This window comes from Sceloporus occidentalis, unplaced genomic scaffold (genome assembly GCF_023333645.1).
Source record: "Sceloporus occidentalis isolate IW3139 unplaced genomic scaffold, rSceOcc1.0.p SCAF_3, whole genome shotgun sequence".
Taxonomy (NCBI): Eukaryota; Metazoa; Chordata; class Lepidosauria; order Squamata; family Phrynosomatidae; genus Sceloporus; species Sceloporus occidentalis.
This window is the reverse complement of record NW_028316983.1, coordinates 95,002,617-95,022,082: the sequence shown is the minus strand read 5'-3', so window position 1 is coordinate 95,022,082 and position 19,466 is coordinate 95,002,617. Positions and strand designations below refer to the sequence as shown.

The following is a 19,466-nucleotide window of genomic DNA, read 5'->3' as shown; positions in this document are numbered from 1 at the left end:
AAAATCCCCCCAAAAGGGTATTCTGATCTTTAAACCGATAATAAGGATATTTTTTATAATGGCAATTGCACAATAACTTTAGATGCCTTGTTGCGTATTCATCAGTATTTGGATTGTTTTTGTAACAAAAATCACATCCATGTCTTGCTGTTTGGACATTGTTAAACTTATTGTTTTGCATTCGTTGTAAACCTTTAATTTAAAAAAAATCCAAAAAGGGATATTCTGATCTTTAATCTTCAAATAATGTTTAAACACCAAATAATATTTGTTTCTCAAATAATCTTTTCTCTCCCCCCCCCCCCCCTTTCTATCTATCTCCATTTTTTTCCACCCACATTTCATTTCTTTTACACTGGAAACCACTGGCAATTTAAAGTACATCTGATACCTTGTGATATCATATACAAGCTGCTGATTGCCTAACACTGACATCCTGGTCTTATTCCTACTAATTCAGAGTTAAATAGGGATTTCTTTTTCCAAAGCGCTAAATACACATGACCAAGGGTGCACCTGCACTGTAGAAATAATGCACTTTGACAGCACTTTTAAGTGCTGTAGCTTCATCCTATGGCATCCTGGGATTTAAAGTTTTAAAAGGTCTTTAGCCTTCACTGCCAGATTGCTGGTGGCTCATAAAACTACAAATCCTAAGACTCTGTAGGATGGATCCATTGCACTTAAAGGGGTGTCAAACTGCATTCTTTCTACTGTATATAGGCACCTCTATGATATTGCCACACTGCCGAATTAATGCAGTTTCACACTGATTTAACTGCCGTAGCTCCATCCTATGGAATCCTGGGGTCTGTAGTTTGATGTGGTACCAGAGCTGTCTGACAGATATAGGGTGAGCAGACACCCTCCTGTTCCAGCACATGTCCTACATTTCAAGCTTCTGTCCAGGAGGAATTCCAAAATGTTCTCCATTTTGAATTTATATTTTGAAAGTATGTTTATATTAGTGTTTTTAGCTTTTATTTTGTAACATCCTACATTTTTCTTTAATGCTCTACATTTTGTGGTGCCTTGACCTCCTTTGCAGTAATGACATCTGGTCACCCTGGACAGAGAAAGCTAAATAGCTCACAAAACTACAGATCCCAGGATTCCATAACATTGAGCTCTGGCAGTTAAAACTGTGTCAGACTGCATTAATTCTGCACTGTAGATGCAGCCCTAAAATGCCTATTTGAAAAATGTGTTTTTGGTATTTGCCATTGTTATTTTTGAAGCAGATTTGGGGGGGAAAAAGGAGAGATTAGTGAACAGTAGATAAAACTGTTCACTTCTTTTCCCTGCCTTTCAGCAAAGTCTGAAGAAGGAGAGAGGGAGACACCAGCCCAGAAGTGCGCAGGAGAGGATCAGCATATGTTGTCATGTGCTGTCAAATCTGCTTTGATTTACGGTGACCCTAATTCAGAACCAGTGGCTTCCTTGATTGGGTCTATCCACCTATAAAGTCTTCCTCTCTTCCTACTGCTTTCTTCTTTCCTACCATTATAGGTCAGAATGAAAATGAAAAGTCTATTTCTGTACATTTGTAATACACACACACATTCATCCATGGACACAGCATAACTGTCCCCCAAAAATTGGCCATTTCTGGTGTAATGTCAACAAACCCAACATGTTGGAATTCAATGATATAGCAATGTTTATCTGTAAAATTGGAATATAGAGAGCTCTGGTAGTACCTATAAGACTAACTGAAAGAAAGAGGTCGGCAGCTTGAGCTTTCGTAGACCATTTTTATTTTTTGCAACAGTGTTCTTCCAATAAGAAACTTGAAAGTGAGATTTGAACATTGTATCTCTTAAGGATATCTTTCCCTCTCTGGCTTTTCTTTTCTGCAACCAGACTTGTTTATCTCTTAAGGATATAATTCAGTCTTTAATATGCAGTCATTCAATTATTCACAAGCAGAATCAACTTGATTACTTGTATTAAAAATCTAAAAAAATAGAGTTGAACTGTCTTCAGTTAGCATATCAAGAATCAGAATAAATATCCACTGTAGAGGTTTTTTCCAAAGGGAAATCATCTAGGTAGCTTTCTGCTAAGCGCAGCATCTGTCTCACTGCCATCAATATCAGAATATCAACATTATCTTTAAGGTCCAGCTCTGAAGAGTAATTTTTAACAGGAACTATTTGACACAAGGGGAGGCCAAATCTTTCTGCTGTTAACTGCATCTGTATAGTAAAGAAACACATAATGGTTACCAAGGAAAACCCCATTTTCTTGCTCAACCACATCATAGGCATGAAACAGACGGGCCACAAGGACCACGCCAGGACTGGACCAACACTATCCGAACCACAACCATGGCAACCACATGCGCCCGGTCCCAATCCAGGCCACCACCACAGTCCTGAACCTGGCCACCAGAAAGAGGAGATTCTGTGTCTGCTCCTTGGTCCAGTTCTTTCTAGATGGTGTGGCGTTGGCGCAGCACCCAGCTGCCTTTGGAGCATGCGACATCTAAATGCCATGCCCCCAATACGACCCAAAGCCAGTGGTTTTGGTCTGTCTGCTTCAGGCCTAAGAGAAGTTAGTCCAAGACAATGCTGACCTTGTTATTTTCTGGGACATTTCATAACCTTCATGTGTAAAGTGCAAAGTTCACAAACAATTATTTGGCACGCAGACTGGATTACAGTATGCTAAACATGAAAAAGACCAGAGTTCCAATTTTTGCTTAGCCATAGAAGCCCACTAGGTTACTATGAACATGTCACAGTCTCTCACCTTCAGAGGAAGGCAATACTCACCTTATCTGAACAAATTTTGACAAGAAAACCCCACAATATGTTTGCCTTAAGGTGTCCATAATTGAGAAATGACTTGAAGGCATACAACACATTTCCAGATGTAAAACATGTTTGAAAAATTTGAAGACAAATGGACCCCTCTGGTTATTTCACTCCTCTCTGCTCCTCTATAATTTGGTTACATTTAGCAGCCTTTCTTCTTGTGGTTAGAAAATAATAATTCTTGCATCATAAAAAATACTGATTTGAAATATCTTTTGTATTATATATTATTTTCCTTTGTTCAAACATAGCTTTTTGTGCAAAACCTTGTATTTTTGTTTGTTTGTTCAGTTTACTTGTAAGAGATTTGGGTTCATCTGGATTTTGTCCACATGAAAACTTTCCTGTTCTGACTCCTAATATTTTTCTTATTTTTCTAATTCATTTCAATTTGTATGCAACACATCCAGTGTCTTCAAACTGTTCAGTGTCTTCCCTTTATTGATCAGCAAAAAAGCAGCCATCTTCCAATTTCCAAAATAATACTCTGAGCTAAATTCAAGTGGAAGATTGTTAATAAATAAGTATTAGTGCTTGTGATTCGCCATTCAAATAATGACTTCTGGAAATAGTACTTAATTTTTAGAAAATCAAATTAGGTGTCACAAATTATTTTTTGATGAAGTATTCCCAGGCTCCTCTTATCGGTTGTTTTCTTCATGTGCCTTTCAAGATGTTTCCAACTTATGGTAACCCTAAAACCTAAAATCAGGGATTCTTCTTGGGAAATTTATTTAAAGGGAGTTTGCCACTGAATTCTTCTGAAGCTGAAAAAAATGTGACTTGCCCAAGTGGGTCACCCAGTGGATCTCCCAGAGTTAGGAGTGAAACAGACCTCCCCTGAGAAAGCCAGATTGGGGCTGCGGCAACTTCACGCTGTGGCTCCATTCCACCTTTTTGCTGGCCCAAAAAGAAGCGGCAAATAGCCCTTAGAGTCCTAATCCAACACTCAAACCACTACACCACGTTGGCTCACTTTGCTTATCTCTAATAAAATACAGCATGTCCAGAGGTTTGTCAAAGCCAGTCAGAGAAACAATGATAAAATTATACAAGCCCAAACCCTTCCTAAATAGGGGAATTACGCTTGTGCATAAAACACTCTTTTTTACTAGGTCCATGTCCAAACTGAAAACAACAAATGGCACAAACAGTTACAAATGCAGTCTTCCTTCTGGATTCGCGGGGATTAGGGGCGGAGGACCCTCACGAATATGAAAAATTCACAAATAATGGTCGAGGATGCGCCAATTCCCCCTCCAGAGCCTCAAACAGCACTAGCAAGCTGTTAGAGATGCTGGAAGGGCATGGGAGCGTGTGCTAGGTGCTTCTCCCTTCCCTTCGAAGGCTTAGGAGAAGTCCGGAGACCTCTCTCAGGCCTTGGGAGGGAGGAAGGAGGGTGCTTTGGCTGCTTCTCTCTTCCCTCCAGAGGCTTTGGAGGTGTCCAGGGACCTCTCTCAAATCCTGGGAGGGAAGGAAGGAGGGAGCGCCTGCCACTTCCTCATTCAGTCCCAAGGCTTCAGGGAGCTCAATTATTTGTGTGTCCCTTGCTGTGCACGCACCCTCCTGGCTTTTCCATCACTCACACAGGGAAAAGCCTGGGAGGGACGGAGAGGGAGGAGCAGACACCCGCAGAACTAGGACTTGAGAATAATTGAATCCACGAATCCCAAAGCCACGAATCTGGAGGGACAACTGTAAATTAAAATAAGCTACAGCTGAGTTGAGATTGAGAAGGATTGCCAGCATTAACCTGTTTCTCAACAGTTCTGCTTCTGTACACATCTGAAACATTTTCTTCAAGAGATGGGCAAATTTCATCCACTTTGGTAAGTATTACAAGTTGTGGCACACCTAGAGGGAAAAAATGAAATATGGAAAGACATTACCAAAACACCAACATGGATTTTACAGTCTCTTAAACTGCAGGGATCATACAATTCTACTGCTACAACATCTCCACACTCTGCTGGTCTGTTTCTAGACATAATTGAAGTGCTGGTTAAAACTCTACCCAGGTTGGGTCCAGGCTTTCTGACAGACACTACACTGAGTACCCCTTATCTAAAATGCTTGGAACCAGAAATATTTTGGGTGTGTGTGTGTGTGTGTGTGTTGTGTGTGTGTTTGTTGTGTGCCTTCATGTCACTCATGTAAACAATTTCAGATTTTGGAGTATTTTGGAATTCTGGAAAAGGGAAGCTCAACCTGTATCTCTCCATGTAAGCCTACTGATCCCTTCTTTCAGTCCTGCCACCTTCACAGAAACATGAAACAGGGTCTTCTCAGTGGCTAATCCCTAAACTCTGGCACTCCCTTCCTAGGAAGGCTTGAATGCCCCTCTTCTTGCTGTTCTTCTGTCAGGAGGATGACTTTTTTTCATTCCAACAGGCTTTTTAACACTGAAAGTTATTAAGGAAAGGGCTTTTAAGAGGGTTCTGAATTGATGTAATTGTGCTGGGTTTTTAAAACTGCTTTTTATCCTTTTTAAGTGTACATTTTAAGTTAATTGTTTAATTCCATTTTCATATTGACCTTTTATGTATATTTTAACTATATTGTAATTGTTTCAATTTGGAAAGCTTCCCTGAATCCCAGTTTGGGGGGAAAGTCTGGGTGCACATGAAAATAAAATAAATAAAAATAATAAGAGTAACAGTAATGATGATGATAGTGATGAGAACAATAGCAATCACAATAGCTTTTTTTTAGCAACAATCCAGGAAACCTCTCTGAATCTGAAATAGTTACACTATTTGTACTGAAAAATGATGCTCTGACTTAAGAAAAAAGAGTCTAAGACAGAAAATGCAAATTTAGCTATAAGATTTTGTGCTTTTGAGGGGGGGAAACCATGCCCCTTAACTTGCCTGAAAGCAAATGGTGTAAACTCCAGGCAACAAGCTGCCCATTAAAGCAAATGAAGGGACTGCCTCTATGGATGGTACTTGGGGCAGAGGAGCCCAACTCTTACATGAAAAGTCTGCATTCAAGAATCAGAGAGCATTGTTAGTGTGATGACTGACAACAAAAATTGAGCAAATGCAATTGGAGAACTCATGTGCCTCTCAGGTGTACTTGAAACATATTCCAGTATCAGGCAGTATGGTGTACAATAATCCCTACTTATTTATCTATGGGTAGAATGTCAACTCCAAGTAGATGTTTCATGTGATTTTCAGAATGCTCATTTATGTTCATCCAATATTCATCCTACAATGAACAGCGGGTGCTCCCATATCATTGGGAAACCATCAACTTGAAGCATACTACTTATTATATAGCAGGGTTGAATAACTGGTTGTTTTCCAGATGATGCTCAAGTACAACATCATTATTCATGATCAGCTATAAAAGTTAAAGTTCAGAAAAGTCTAAAGGACCACAGGCTCCCATCCTATGCTAAGGAACTGATAGTACTTCAATATGACAGCATTGCCTTATCAAATATGGCTTTCAGACTGCTCAAAAAGTAAATGCAGCAAACTGACCAAACTTGTTACTATTTCGTCGAATTTCTCTTAGCTTTTCTCCCAGATTATCAGGAAGGATCTCAATCTTGGATCCATCAATGACAAAAACCACACAATGGACCTGGTCCTTCAGAGATGGACATTTGACATAGCCGAGTGAATTTCGCTGCATAGCAGCAGATGGATTAAACTGAAAATGAGAAAGACAATAAGAGAAAATAGCTAGGACAGAATCAGATTCAGAAAGTGCAAGAGACTTTCTACGGTGCAAGAGACTACCTACATTCTAAACATTTAGCAAGGAACAAATGTGTTCTACAAAGATACAAATGTGTTACATGAAACAAGAAAGTCAAAATTACCTAAGGTTTTGTAATTAAGTATGGTCTAAATATCCTAAAAGGCACTAGATCCTGTTTGATCATGAAAGCTAAGCAGTGTCAGCCCAGGTTAGTACTTAGATGGGATACCAATGAATGCCAGGTGCTGCAAGCTACATTTCAGAGAAAGAAACTGGCAAAATCACCTCTGAGTATTCCATGCATAAGAAAAAACCTATGAAATTCATGAGGTCACCATACGTCGACAGATGAACTGAAGGCACAGTCACTCAGATAAAAAAGGGGGGTTGGGTAATTTAATACATTGCACTCCCCTTCCTATTCTTTTTCCCCTATAGTTAATATTAGACTGCAAGATCCTCAAAGAAGGGACTCATCCTCTTTTACTCTACAAAGTGCCTTGCATGCAATGCTACATAAAAAGAATAAGAAGCAATTGTATCATTATTTTTTCAGTGTTCATTTCAATTGTGTTTAACGGGAGGGAAACAAGAGAGTGGGTATGAGACAAAGAAAGAAACACACAGAATGGCTCAAAGTGTTTAAACAAATCATATATGTTTCTACTTATTCATTTAATATTTCAAAAGAGTAAGGACTGCAACCACTGCTAGGAGCCATAGAAGCCTCGAGTTGGAAGAGGCCACAAGAGCCATACAGTCCAACCCCCTGACATGAATGAATACACTATAGCACTGCCAACAGATGGTCATCCAGCTTCTGTTTAATAATCTCCAAGGGAGACTTTTCCACTGTCCATGGGAGTGTGTTCCATTGTCAAACAAACTTCTACTACCAGGAGGTTCTTCCTAATGTTGGGGTGGAATCTTTTTTTCTTGTAGTTTGAATCCACTGCTCTGGTTCCTAGTCTCCAGAGCTGCAGAAAACAAGCTTGCTCCATCCTCAATATGACAACCCTTCAAATATTTAAATAGGGCTATCCTATCACCTCTTAACCTTCTCTTCTCCAGGCTAAACATGCCCAGCTTCCTAAGTCACTCTTCATAGGATTAAATGGGGAAAATCAGAGGTTTAAAAAGGCATTTTCCCAGGACATTCATGCGACCACGGCAAACATTTTATTTATTTATTTATTTATTTATTTATTATTCACTCAGTCGTATTTTTCAGAAGCTTACATACTAGAGATATGCATGTGCTAATCGGCCTGGTGAATCAGTCATAGATGAGAGAAAGTGGCTGATGTGAGAATTATGTAGTGCAATTTGAGTTGAGAAGTCTGAAATATGTTCTGTTCGTTAATAAGGAATTTAAAACAGAATTTCATTTTAAAAAGTATTAAAAGTAAAACCCCAGAGGATTAGGTGACACAGCCTACCTGATACCTGTCAGGAACATGTCCTTGTAATAAGTTAGGCACCTCATCGATGGCCAGTCCAACTCCTTGCCTCTCTTCTAGTCCCATGGTGTCACAGAAAATGATAGGTAATGGCTTTCCATTGCCTTCATTTTTAATTTGATAGGTCCTGTACTGTGTTTTTTTTTAAAAAATAGCAAATTAATCAGCATTGAAATACTTTGTTATCCACTTTTGATTCTTTAAAAATATGTAAAGAGCAAATATCAAAGACTGATATAAAGGCAGCGTTTTATAATACAGTAAATATAATATTCTAGAATATATAAAAGAAACAAAGCCCTGATTTGCAACTCGGTCACTGTCATCCAATTGTTAGCCCAAACTAGAGTAGACCTATCAAATCTATAGGAATTTGTAAGTAATTCATGGAAGTCCCATTGATTTAATATATCTGCTTGGACTGGGACTAGGAATTAGATTTATGTCAGTAATTTCCACAACATTTTGCACTTATCTACATAGAATCTTGTATAGATAATACCTCAGTTAATGAAGTAGATGTGTTCTCAGGCTTTACTTCTTTAAAATAAATTTTGATACCAGAAGCAGTGGAGTTCCTATATGGGGTGACACCTGGTGCGGGAGTTCCAGGGTGAGTGGGGCTTCCAGTCCTGGACTTCCAGTGGGGTTTGCAGGGTGGGGGGCGCATGGGAGCACCCACACAAGCCAGAAAGACATCAGCGAGGGCTGGAACCACTCCCTGACAGACTGGAGCTGCACCCCGCAGCCCTGAGCAGCACCCGTGTGGACCCAAGAAGCACCACAGCAGCCCCAAGGAGCTCCTGTGTGGGCCTGAGGAGGGCCAGCACAGCTCCAAGAAGCCCCTGCAGTGGGCGGGGCAGCTCCCACGGGGCAGAATAGTGCCCATGCAGGCTAAAACAGTGCCCATGGGGGTGGGGAGCTGACCAGGTGTCACTCCCCCCTTCTGGGATGTCACCCCCCCTTCTGGGGAGTCACCCAGTGCAGCCCGCAACCCCCTGGTGATGCTACTGACCAGAAGTAGAAATAACATTGAAAGAACAGGGGTAAGTTCCTTACCACAAAAAGAAGAGCAGTTCAACATGTTTTAGCAAACTTTTTCTTCAAAACAAACTTTAGGCAGATAGGAAATGAAACAACCAGGTCAGGTAAGCCTTGCAGAAATAAGTAAACAAATAATTGTGACTCTTCTGGGGAGCCATTTAATATTTTTTCCAAAATCCTAGGATTCCAGGGCATGGGGTGAAGGGAACATGTGGAGGCGCCTCCATTATTGTGGATATGACACTGAGCACACCAATGTGCCAATGTGACAGTGATCACACCAATGCCTTAATGCACTGGACAGATGGTTATCACACATGTGACAGCGTGGCTGGTCCCATAGGCATCCAATGAGATGGCAGCTGGGCAGGAAGAGGGGGATAATTGTGGTCACAGGCACTGTGCTCATGCAATGGTGCACATGCATGGTGAGGAGTCAAAACAAAAAATAACCGAGTGGTGCAGCTGGACACCACACCGTGCGGACTGCCTGTGGGTGGGTATTCAGCCCACCTTTGGATCGAATCACTTTTTCTTGTCAATCCTCTCAGGCCCAAGGAAGAAGGTTGTATGATTGGAAAGGTATGTGAGAAGGTGAGAATAAGTGAAGTAGAAGGTAGAAATATGAAGAGATTTAAGATGTAGGGTAAAACTAGAAGATGAGAAAACAGTGGTGAAAGAACAAGATGAAAAATGGAGATGGAACAGTAATAAGATATTATAATGGATGATATTGTATTATGATTATGTGAAAGGGTATAAGTGGGAGTTTTGTTGTAATTATACATAAAATTTATATAGAATATGTTTATAATTACTGAATAATGGAGAAATGGGGAATAACTGAGAATTTGATGATGATGATGATGATGATGATGATGATGATGATGATGATGATATAGTAGTAATGAAATAAACCTTCACCCTGGTTGCTATTAACATGGCAATGAAATGAATTCAGAGACCAAATTTCAATTGTTCAATTTCATGGTGTGGATTTTGTTAAAGGGGAAACAAACTACTCTTCCTATGATAGTAACAGAGACCTTTAAACACAAAATAATAAGGTGAAATAGAATTTACTTGGGAATTTAGCATGATTTTAAAATTTATTTAGTGTGATGGATTTGGCCACTGGACAATTTGAAGTAATAGTGTGCAACTGTCTTTTTGACAATGTTTGACTAAAATATGAAACATGAAGGAGACAGTTAACAAAAACTACAGAGTAATTAAAAGCATCTTAATTTTAAATTTAGAAGTGCAGAGCAAACCTGCATAGTGACACTGGTAGAATCTGAACCTGCTATAGCTTGGCTTGTCACATAGCCCCGAAAAATGGACTTCACAGAGTTGAAAAAGCTGGATTTCCCTGCTCCAACCGGCCCTAGGAACAGAACCCGAAACTGTGGCACTGAATTCAAACGAGGCTTGAAAGCTGCTATCTGATCCATCAGTTCTCTTCTTTCCCTGTTAAGACAGCAAAACACAGTTGTATACGTTAGCTACATTGATTTATGCAATTATAAACATTTATTTGTGGGGTAAAGAGGCAAATAAAAACTCCTGTTTATACACAGGAGAAATTACTTAGGATGTGGGTGGCAAGGAAGACTGTTAGGAAAATTGTTATAAAGTTGGAATATAGTCGATTTTTGCTGCCCAGAAGTATATACATTTCAGCAAATTTCATTTTTAAAAGTCAATTTAATAAAACAGTTTATATGCTCACAAATGTACCCAAGCACCAAAAGAAATGAAAATGGCAGTTGCACCTTATTTCAAGCCTCAGCCATTTAGACAATGCATGAGGACAAAACAAGGTGATTTGGGACAAAGCTGTGCTTCTGAGCAAAAACTTTCGCTCGACCAGAGCAAAGTCAGCAGGCGATATGTTCATGCATGGTGCACATTCAGAGGGGGAGGCAAAATAAATAACTGAGCAGCATATCTTGATGCCGCATGCTGCAGTCTGTGGGTGTTCAGACCACCTTGGGACTGAGCTGTGCAGACAGCGGGAGTTCCACCCAATTTGGGAAAATCCACAGGTTACCTGGCTTTCCTCTCTATCTGCTCATCATCTTAGTCCCTGCACCCAGGCTGAGGTGGGCAAAAGAGACACTAGCAGTCTGGATGTTGTGTGGTGGATGTTAGACCCTGGGATCCTTTCTTGGACCTTTGGTCTTACATCTGTCTTGGCCTGTCCCTGCACAGACTTGACAGTTACTATTAAATGGTACCATGCATTTGTTCACAATTAATTACTATTATAATCTATAGTTTGATAATCTCAGGCTGACAGTCTCAAATCAACTTACCCAGCTGCCCATATAACCATCCTCCATGGTTTTTCCATCATCTCACCAACATCTGAGGCAAAATATTTTTAAAAAATGAAAATGTAAAATCTGCTGACCTCCATACAGAGAATCTTATCTCTTTATTTCAACTCACCTTCTACTCGAAATACTTCACATTCTAAAAGGACCTGGTCATTTCCATGAAGGTCTTCTGCTCCAAATACGTAGGACCCAGCATTAACATTTGTGGCTACTGCAGCACTGTTTTGTGAAAGAAATATCAGAGATCCACCCCCAAAGTAAGGACCATATCCACTATGATCATATATAGCCTTACTGGCATCTTTGACTGGGATTTTTAGTGGGCAAAGCTTTCCATCTTTCCCTTTCAATTTGAAGAGGAAAGCCTTTTCATCATTTAAATATGCTCCAGAGGAAGCATAACTGTGTACAGTAAAACCTCCAAAAATATAACCACTAGAATTGTATGCCACAACTACAGTTGGGCCTTGTCGGTTGCAGATGCCATGAAATACATTCGCAGTGTACCCATGAACACTTCCCTTATACAAAAGGCACAAGTTTTTGTTTCCCAATAAATGTAGCAGTCCTTTCTTCTCCTCTTTGGTCAATCGGGATTTAATATCATCCATTCTTAATCTAAAAAAGAAAGAAGAGATAACAACAACATCTGTATTATATATGCATGGTTTGCAGGGCCCTCCAGATGCTCCAACTCCCTTTGGAGGACCAACGTTTCCTAAACCTGATTTAGATAATGGATAATAGAATTCAATGCATTTCACTCAAAAGGAAGGCCTACTAAATCCAATGGACTTACTCTCATGTAACTGTCTACAGGATTGCACCTTAAAATTCTTGTCACATAGTGACCCCCACAAAAAGTCCATCACTCAAAGTATAGGCTTTGGACAGCATTACTTGAAGGAGTGCCTCTTCTTCCACTAATTTGTTGTTGGTGTTGGTGTGTTCAAGTCATTTCTGACTTATGCCTACTCAAAAGCTTGAGATCTTCCAGAAGGGCTCTCCTCTATGTCCCACCAGTAGGAATATGTCCCATCAGAGGTCGTGTGAGAGGGCCTTCTCAGCCTTGGTGCCCCACCAGGCAAATGGCTTCCCCTTGAAGGCCCAGCATAGGGGTCTTTTTGGCACTAGGTCAAGACATGGATTTTTATTAAAGCCTTTGGAGCTCTACTTATTTTTAAACATGCACATGATTTAACTCTTTTTACATTTTAAAGTTCTTTTAACTTGTTTAAATTCTTATTTTATTTATTGCAGTTTTGAAATTCTTTAGTTTATATTGTTTGATCTCTTTTCCTTGCCTGAGATCTTATGATAAGGGGAGGGGGCATCACAATAAAGACACTTCCTTTGCAATCTGAACTATGAACTCAACTATGTTCGTGTCCTTATAAATATGTTTTTATAAAAGAAAAGTAGGGGAAAGCTTAGAATAAAAATGGCAGGGTTATCAGGTTGCAAGCTCTATATTTGCTGGTGTAATTTAGCCCACATATGCAGCCCAAGCCAACATATGGTTATTGGGAAGTGGCACTGCAACATTAAACATAGCTTTATACATTCGGATCTACTGGAAGGGGATCTCCTCTATGTTCCACTAGTATGGGCATTGGAAGTGCCACTGCAAAATGAAATGGATCTTTTAATTTACCATGCAAGGCTAAGTTTCAGATTTGCTGCAGGAAGGGAAGTGCAGGGAAGTGCCTTCAAGATGTGAAGTCGAAGGCTTCCATGGCCCGCATCCATGGTGTTTTGTAGGTTTTTCGGGCTATGTGGCCATAGAAGGATTTCTTCCTGACGTTTTGCCAGCATCTGTGGCTGGCATCTTCAGAGAATGCTTGCCTGGAAAAAGCTGGGTGTGTGTATGTATGTATGTATATATACATACACATACATACACACACACATTGTGTGTGCCTGGGAATGCAGGAGTGATTTACATGTGTATTGCTCTGTTGCTGATGGCAGGCCTCAGGCTGGGAGGCTAATGCAAAAGAGGATTAGTGTCTGCTAATCAAGATGTTTCCGACTCAGGGGAACCCTAAGGCAAAGCAATCATGGGGTTTTCTTGACAGGATTTCATGGGGGGGGGGGGGGAGGTCTGCCATTCATTGCCTTCCACTGAGGCTGAGAAAGTGTGACCTGTCCAGGGTTACCCTATGATTGAGCTTGGCTCAATGAGTATTCTCAACATTGTACTGCCAGAGTCCTTATCCAACCCTCAGGCTGCTACACTACACTGGCTCACACCACAAAAAAGAAATAGAAGAAGATCCCTCCCTTCCTGGTGCAAATGTGAAAATTACCCAGTCATTCCTGGCATAGGAAAGTGTAAAGATGTATTTAATGTTGCAGTGCCTTTCCCTGCTTGTTGTGGCCCCAGAGCAATGCCACAACAACAAACTAAAATCCCCAGAATTCCACATCTGAAAGCGGGGTCAAACCGTATTATTTCAGCAGTGTGGACACAGTTTAATAAGTTTCCTACCTGCAGCAAACTCTTGGATCCTTTGCCTTTTGCTCTCTTGCCTCAGGGAGGAAACGAAAGTGAAATGAACAAGTTTCCAGGAAGAGAGGAAACTCCCTTGTTTACACATTTCAAAGAGATTCCCTTCTGCTGTGGCAATCCAGAAGCCAGGGAGCAAAACAGCCCCTTGGGAAAGTACTTCTGGTAGGATTTCTTTCTTTTCTTTTTTTCTCATGCTAAAAATATAATGGTCCCCAAACTGTGCTCTTTAAGGGATTTTGGACTTCAGATCCCAGAATCCCAGACTACTGGCCAACATGGCTGAGGCTTCTGGGAGTTGAAGTCCAACATCTCTTAAAGGGCCCAGTTTGGGGACCACTGCTCTACATTGGAAGAAGGGTATTCTTACAATGACAATGACAACAGCACAAAAACTTTAGAAGGCTTATTGTTGATTCATGGATATGTGAATTGTTTTCATAACAAAAATCACATCCAGGTTTTGCTGTTGTATTTTCCCTTTGTGAAACTTATGGTTTTGCCTTGGTTAGAAATCTTTAATTTAAAAAAACAAAAACAAAAACAAAAAAGGGTATCCTGAACTTTAAATTTCAAATGTTTTGTTTCAAATAATATTTGATTCTCAAATAAATGTGGGTTTTTTCCTCTTCCTCCCCTTTTCCTTCTTCAACAACCACCTTTCCGAGGTTGTTTCACTTCATTTCTTGTGAAAGTTGTGATAACCCTTTGGAAATTTAAAGAATTGATTTCACAACATCTGATACCTTGAGGGACCATATACAAGCTGATCGCCTAATACTGATGTCCTGATCTTATTCCTATTTTTTCAGAAGTAAATAACAATCCCCCCCCCCCCCCCAAAAAAAGCTAATTTACATGATCCAAAACACTTATGCAGAAATTAGGTATTTGATCCTTGCCATTACTTTTGAAGCAAGTAAGGCACGTTGAGAGTGAAGAGGATTAGTGAACAGTAGATGGCAATTTTCACTTCTTTTTTCACTTCTCCTTTCAGCAGAATCTGGAGAAAGAGAGTCAAGAAGTGCCCATGTAGGCTCCTCTGCCAATGCTTCCTCAGTTTTGCCCATTTGAGGTGTGATAAAGATACATGGAAGCAGGGAAAGGCAAAAGCTGCTAATACATACACTTCAACTGTCCTGGTTTGGCAGGGACAGTCCCAGTTAACTTTCTGTCCTCTCACTTTTTCAGCTGCTTTTACAATGTCCCAGCTTCTCCCTCCTCCTCCTCCTCCTCCTCCTCCTTTGTCCGCAGCAAACTTCAGTTGCTGCAAATTGAGATGAAATTGCAGAACCAGCTTGCACGCAACTCATTTGCAGGGAGGAAGAGAGAGCAGAATCATGCTCTTCCCTGGTTGTTGTTGTTGTTGTTGTTGTTGTGTGCCTACATGTGCCTTGGCATGTTTCTTCAGAGGGGGGTTTACCATTGCCATCATCTGAGGCTGAGAGAATGTGAGTTGTCCTGGATCACCCACTGGATTTCCATGGCCAAATCGGTATTCGAAACTTTGGTCCAAAGCACACTGCAGAAATAATCCAGGTTGAGACCGCTTTAACTGTTCTGACTCAGTGCTAGGGAATTCTGGGATCTGTAGTTTTGTGAGACATTTAAGTTTCTTTATCAGAGAGCTCTAGTGCCACAATAAACTACAATTCCCAGGATTCCTTAGCACTGAGCCAAGGCAGTATCAAACTGGATTATTTCTGCAGTGTGTTTTGGACCTTGGTCTCCAGTCAGAGCCCTAGTCCAAGGCTCAAACCACTGCAACACACTGGTGCCTTCCTCATAGACTCATACAAAAGCAAACCTCTCCTAGCTTGCATGTTCTTCCTTAATACTAACTTTTGCCATCGGCCACACTCTGGTGTTTCCTAGCCACACATAGCTTTCATCAGTCAAATGTTGGAGGGTATGCGCCTGCCTCCTCTCTCTTGCTCCCTGGGCATTACAGTGGGGAAGACTAGGTGCAAAAAGATGCCTAAATAGCCCCTTCTGGGCAGATGAAGCAGCTGTCCCAATCCCTCACATGCTCACTTGTCTCCTTCTAAATGGTAAGGTGGACACTGGGCTTTACTACAAGTCTTTGGAGAAAGCTAGTTTCTACAACTTGTTGCCCACACAATACATTGCAACTCATTCTCCCGGTGGCTAGCTGGCCTATTTTCTGCTCTGTTTTCATAAGCCAAGACACACACAAACACACTATTGCTTTTTGTGGTGCTGGTTGTTTAAACAGGTTTTCATGAGTAACTGCATGCAGGATGCCTATTTAAAGGGTGCAGTGCTCTTTTTATATTAAAAAAATCGTTATGCTTTTGAATGATTTTATACTTCTCAAATAAATTATTGTTTTTAATATGATGATTTTAATTGTGTTATAATTTTTATTTTCAGGTTTTTAGCTGGGGTTTTCTTGCCTGACTTAAGAAGTCACCAAGAGCTCAGAGAGACATAGAGAGAGCCAGGAACAAGCCCTTCTCTGAACAAGGAAGCTGGCCAAGCTCGCCAGGGAAACAATGGACCTGGATGGCTGAAGTAAAGCACCCTTTGTGCACATATATTCTTCTTAATGATTTGTTTGTAAGTTTGCCTGCTCCTTGAGTCTCTCGCACCCAACCCCTCCATACTTGGACACATCATCCTGCACTTACATGCCAGACTTATACCCTGAAGCCTCTTCTGCTGCAGCCATTTTCTTGCCTGAAGACTCTAAGAATTTACCATAAAGAAATTTCTTCCTACCTGAGAGGCTCTGGGTATGTTTGAGAGGTCATGCAAGTATCTGAGTTACCCCTTCCTATGGAGGAAACAGCCTCCATAGCACACAGAAATGTATAACTGGTTACAAGTTTGAATGTCCTCAGTTACACTCAAGGCAAACAACAACTACAAGCCCTCAAGTTGTTTCAGACATATAGTGACCCTAAGGCTAATCCATCACAGGGTTTTCTTGGCAGAATTTGTTCAGAGGTGTTTGCCCTTACCTTCCTCTGAGGCTGAGAGAGCATGACTCGCCTAAGGTCAGCCAAGGTGTGTCCATGGCTGAGTGAGGATTTGAAATTTGGTCTTCCAATGTCCACCACTCAGCCCACTGCACCACACTGGCTGTTGACCTGAAGGCACCTACAAGACATCTAATAATGAAATGAGGTATACACAAAGGTACATAATCACAGTGTGTAACACTAAGAGCAGGTTCAGTACCTTGGAATATAATTATCAGTGAGGAAAAAAAGTGTGCAGTTTTTAAAAAGCAGTGAAGCTTCATAAGCTGAAAGTAAAGGATGTACAAGTGCACATACACACACTGCCACCACCATCAACAACACAAAAATTTAGTCACCAGAAGCCCTATAAAGAAAGAACCCCTCTGAAGCTGAAGCATCAGTTCAGGAAAAGAAGCCAACCACATGTTAAGAAAGCCCTGCTTAATGTTAAATACTGCCTCTCTGACAGAAAATTCAGTGTGCACAGTGTCTTACTGTGGTTGCTTGTTTCCATTCACTGCTGTGGCTTGGTGCTGCTTCCACAATCCCTGGCAAGTTTCTAAATGAGGCTGAACTTTTAAAAGGAGAAGAACTGAAAGTGAAAATAAAAACTTTTCCAGGAACTGGCAATCTGTTCTCAGATGTCACAGGTTTTACTGTTCAGCATAGACATGGAGGACTGAGCTATTAATATGCTCTCTTCTCAGAAGTCGCAGGCTTTACCTGAAACCCTAAAAGCACCAGATCCTGTCTGATCTTGGAAGCTAAGCAGGGTCAGCAGTGGTTAGTACTTGGATGGGAAACTGCCAAACAATACCAGGTGCCTTAAGCAGAGGCACCAGTAGGGGGATGTGTGTGAGGTGTGTTGCACTGGATGTCACCCCAAGCAGTGGCATGACTATGGCATGCGAGTGGTACAGACCACACTGGGTGACACCTCAGAAGAGGAATGACACCTTCTCGTGACTCCTCCTGTAAGCCTTACTGCCACCATGAGTAGCACAGCACAAGGGCACTGAGGCAGATGACCAATGGGCCCTCCACCTTGCTGCTGCTGTGTCATCCTACTGTGTTATCCATTGGCGCACTTGTGACATCCACCCTATGACGCAAAAAGAACCTGTTTTTCCAGGTTCTTTTTACTCCAGATGGAAGCCGTACAGTTTGGCGGCTGCGGCTTCCCTCCGGAGGGAATTAGGCCACCAGCAGGCTGCCCCTTTGGGGCAGTCTGTACTGTGCCATAAACTACACCAAGCTACCTCTCCCTCCTCCTCCTCCTCCTGCCTTGTGTGACAGTTTCTGTTTCAGCTTGGAAAGTTTGAATTGAGTCATTGCAAAAAGAACAACAACACATAATCTCAACACCTCATTGGCAAGACAGCTTTACCTTCACTAGTGTCTGAAAATTTGCACCCTCTTGCACCCCTGCAATTTTATTGCTATGATGCCGTAAAGTACTGACATTTGGAAGAACAAGCTTCAGAAGGAATTTCCTGTCTCTGATTGGAATGGCTGATGGAGAAACAAGATATTGTAATTATCTCACACATTTCATTTTATTATTGTCCACCATTCTTCAGGCACCAGAAGTATTATTCTGTCATTTTACAACACTACCTCCAATTTTCACACCTCCTTCCTATAAATCTAATCCACCATTGCTTATGATATGTTCAGCATACAAATTAAACAGATACAGGAATGGTGCCATCAAACTGACATTTCCTACAACTGTCAGTAAACAGAGGTATAAGAAAAAACTTAGCACCAGCTGTCATGAATGGCATACAGCCTTTTAAAATGTGCTCCATAGATGTTACAGCATTTTTCTTTTCAGCTGTTTGAGAAAAATATTTGAATATGCTAGTTATCATTGGAGAGGGTTGATATTACAGCTTGATTAAATTCATTTGTGGACTTATACGTAGCTAGTCAAAGGTACAGATAGGCCCGTTACAGACAGGTATAATAGTACGGACTCAGTCCGTACTAGGGTTAGAAAGGGGCGTCACTTCCGGACGCCCCTAACCCTAGTACGGACTGAGTCCATACAAAATGGCAGCACCCGTTCCACACGGGGGCCATCATCTTTATGTAGCGGACGTGCTGTGTCCGCACGTTGCACGGTGGATATGATGCCGCGAGTGTGCCATTGGCGCCTCGTGGCGTCATAGCTGCAACGCATAGAGAAGCGCCATTTTGGCACTTCTTTTTAGCTGCACTGGGAAGCCTCGTGGTTTGGCCACTGGGGCTTCTCGGCGCAGCTAATGACGGCGCAGGCAGAGCGCCGCTTTTCGGCACTCTATAACGTGCCATAATGAGCTATTTAAAATTCCATGGAATGGTTTTCAGTTTAAAAAAAAACACCTTAGTTTACATTCCTGTGTAAATAAAGCATAATAATAATCATAATAATAATAATAATAATAATAATAATAATAATAGGCCACTCCCTTAACATGTCTGTGTTTCTTTGCTCTCTCATATTTTCCCCCCTCAAGTACAGAACATTGTGTATTTCTTAGATCTTCAGCATTCATTTGCTTGTTTCAGTGCCTTTGTTTGGAACTAGGCATGTTGCCATCTTTCCC

At 41.1% G+C, this 19,466-nt stretch overlaps 1 protein-coding gene and 1 long non-coding RNA gene across 4 annotated transcripts; one reads left to right on the top strand and one right to left on the bottom strand.

Moving 5' to 3' along the window:
* Nucleotides 1–1,734: 1,734 nt before the first annotated feature.
* LOC149316446 (interferon-induced protein 44-like) lies at nt 1,735–17,462 on the bottom strand. 3 transcript variants are annotated; one of them, XM_089515509.1, is made up of 8 exons: nt 17,371–17,462; nt 11,492–11,997; nt 11,356–11,407; nt 10,312–10,507; nt 7,973–8,125; nt 6,311–6,482; nt 4,573–4,673; nt 1,735–2,198 (listed from the first exon to the last, which is right to left on the bottom strand). In XM_089515509.1, exons 2-8 carry the CDS (start codon nt 11,988–11,990, stop codon nt 1,995–1,997), a joined length of 1,377 nt encoding a protein of 458 aa, XP_089371635.1. In that variant the 5' UTR covers nt 11,991–11,997; nt 17,371–17,462; the 3' UTR covers nt 1,735–1,994. The 3 variants fall into 3 exon arrangements, with proteins under 3 accessions (XP_089371635.1, XP_089371636.1, XP_089371637.1); XM_089515510.1 differs by lacking the exon at nt 17,371–17,462 and adding an exon at nt 13,871–14,399; XM_089515511.1 differs by lacking the exons at nt 10,312–10,507; nt 11,356–11,407; nt 11,492–11,997; nt 17,371–17,462 and adding an exon at nt 8,496–9,916.
* Nucleotides 13,985–16,446, top strand: LOC149316447 (uncharacterized). The gene is made up of 2 exons (XR_016280492.1): nt 13,985–14,053; nt 16,283–16,446. It is a non-coding gene; the product is annotated as an uncharacterized LOC149316447 (long non-coding RNA).
* Nucleotides 17,463–19,466: the final 2,004 nt, after the last annotated feature.

Bases quoted from the DNA above. Each gene is read 5' to 3' on its own strand.
- LOC149316446 (XM_089515509.1), bottom strand. From the start codon at position 11,990: ATGGATGATATTAAATCCCGATTGACCAAAGAGGAGAAGAAAGGACTG. The intron at 11,408-11,491 runs GTGAGTTGAAAT...ATTTTGCCTCAG, and splicing joins TGAAGTATTTCGAGTAGAAG to ATGTTGGTGAGATGATGGAA. The intron at 10,508-11,355 runs GTAAGTTGATTT...CTGTCTTAACAG, and splicing joins ATGGTTATATGGGCAGCTGG to GGAAAGAAGAGAACTGATGG.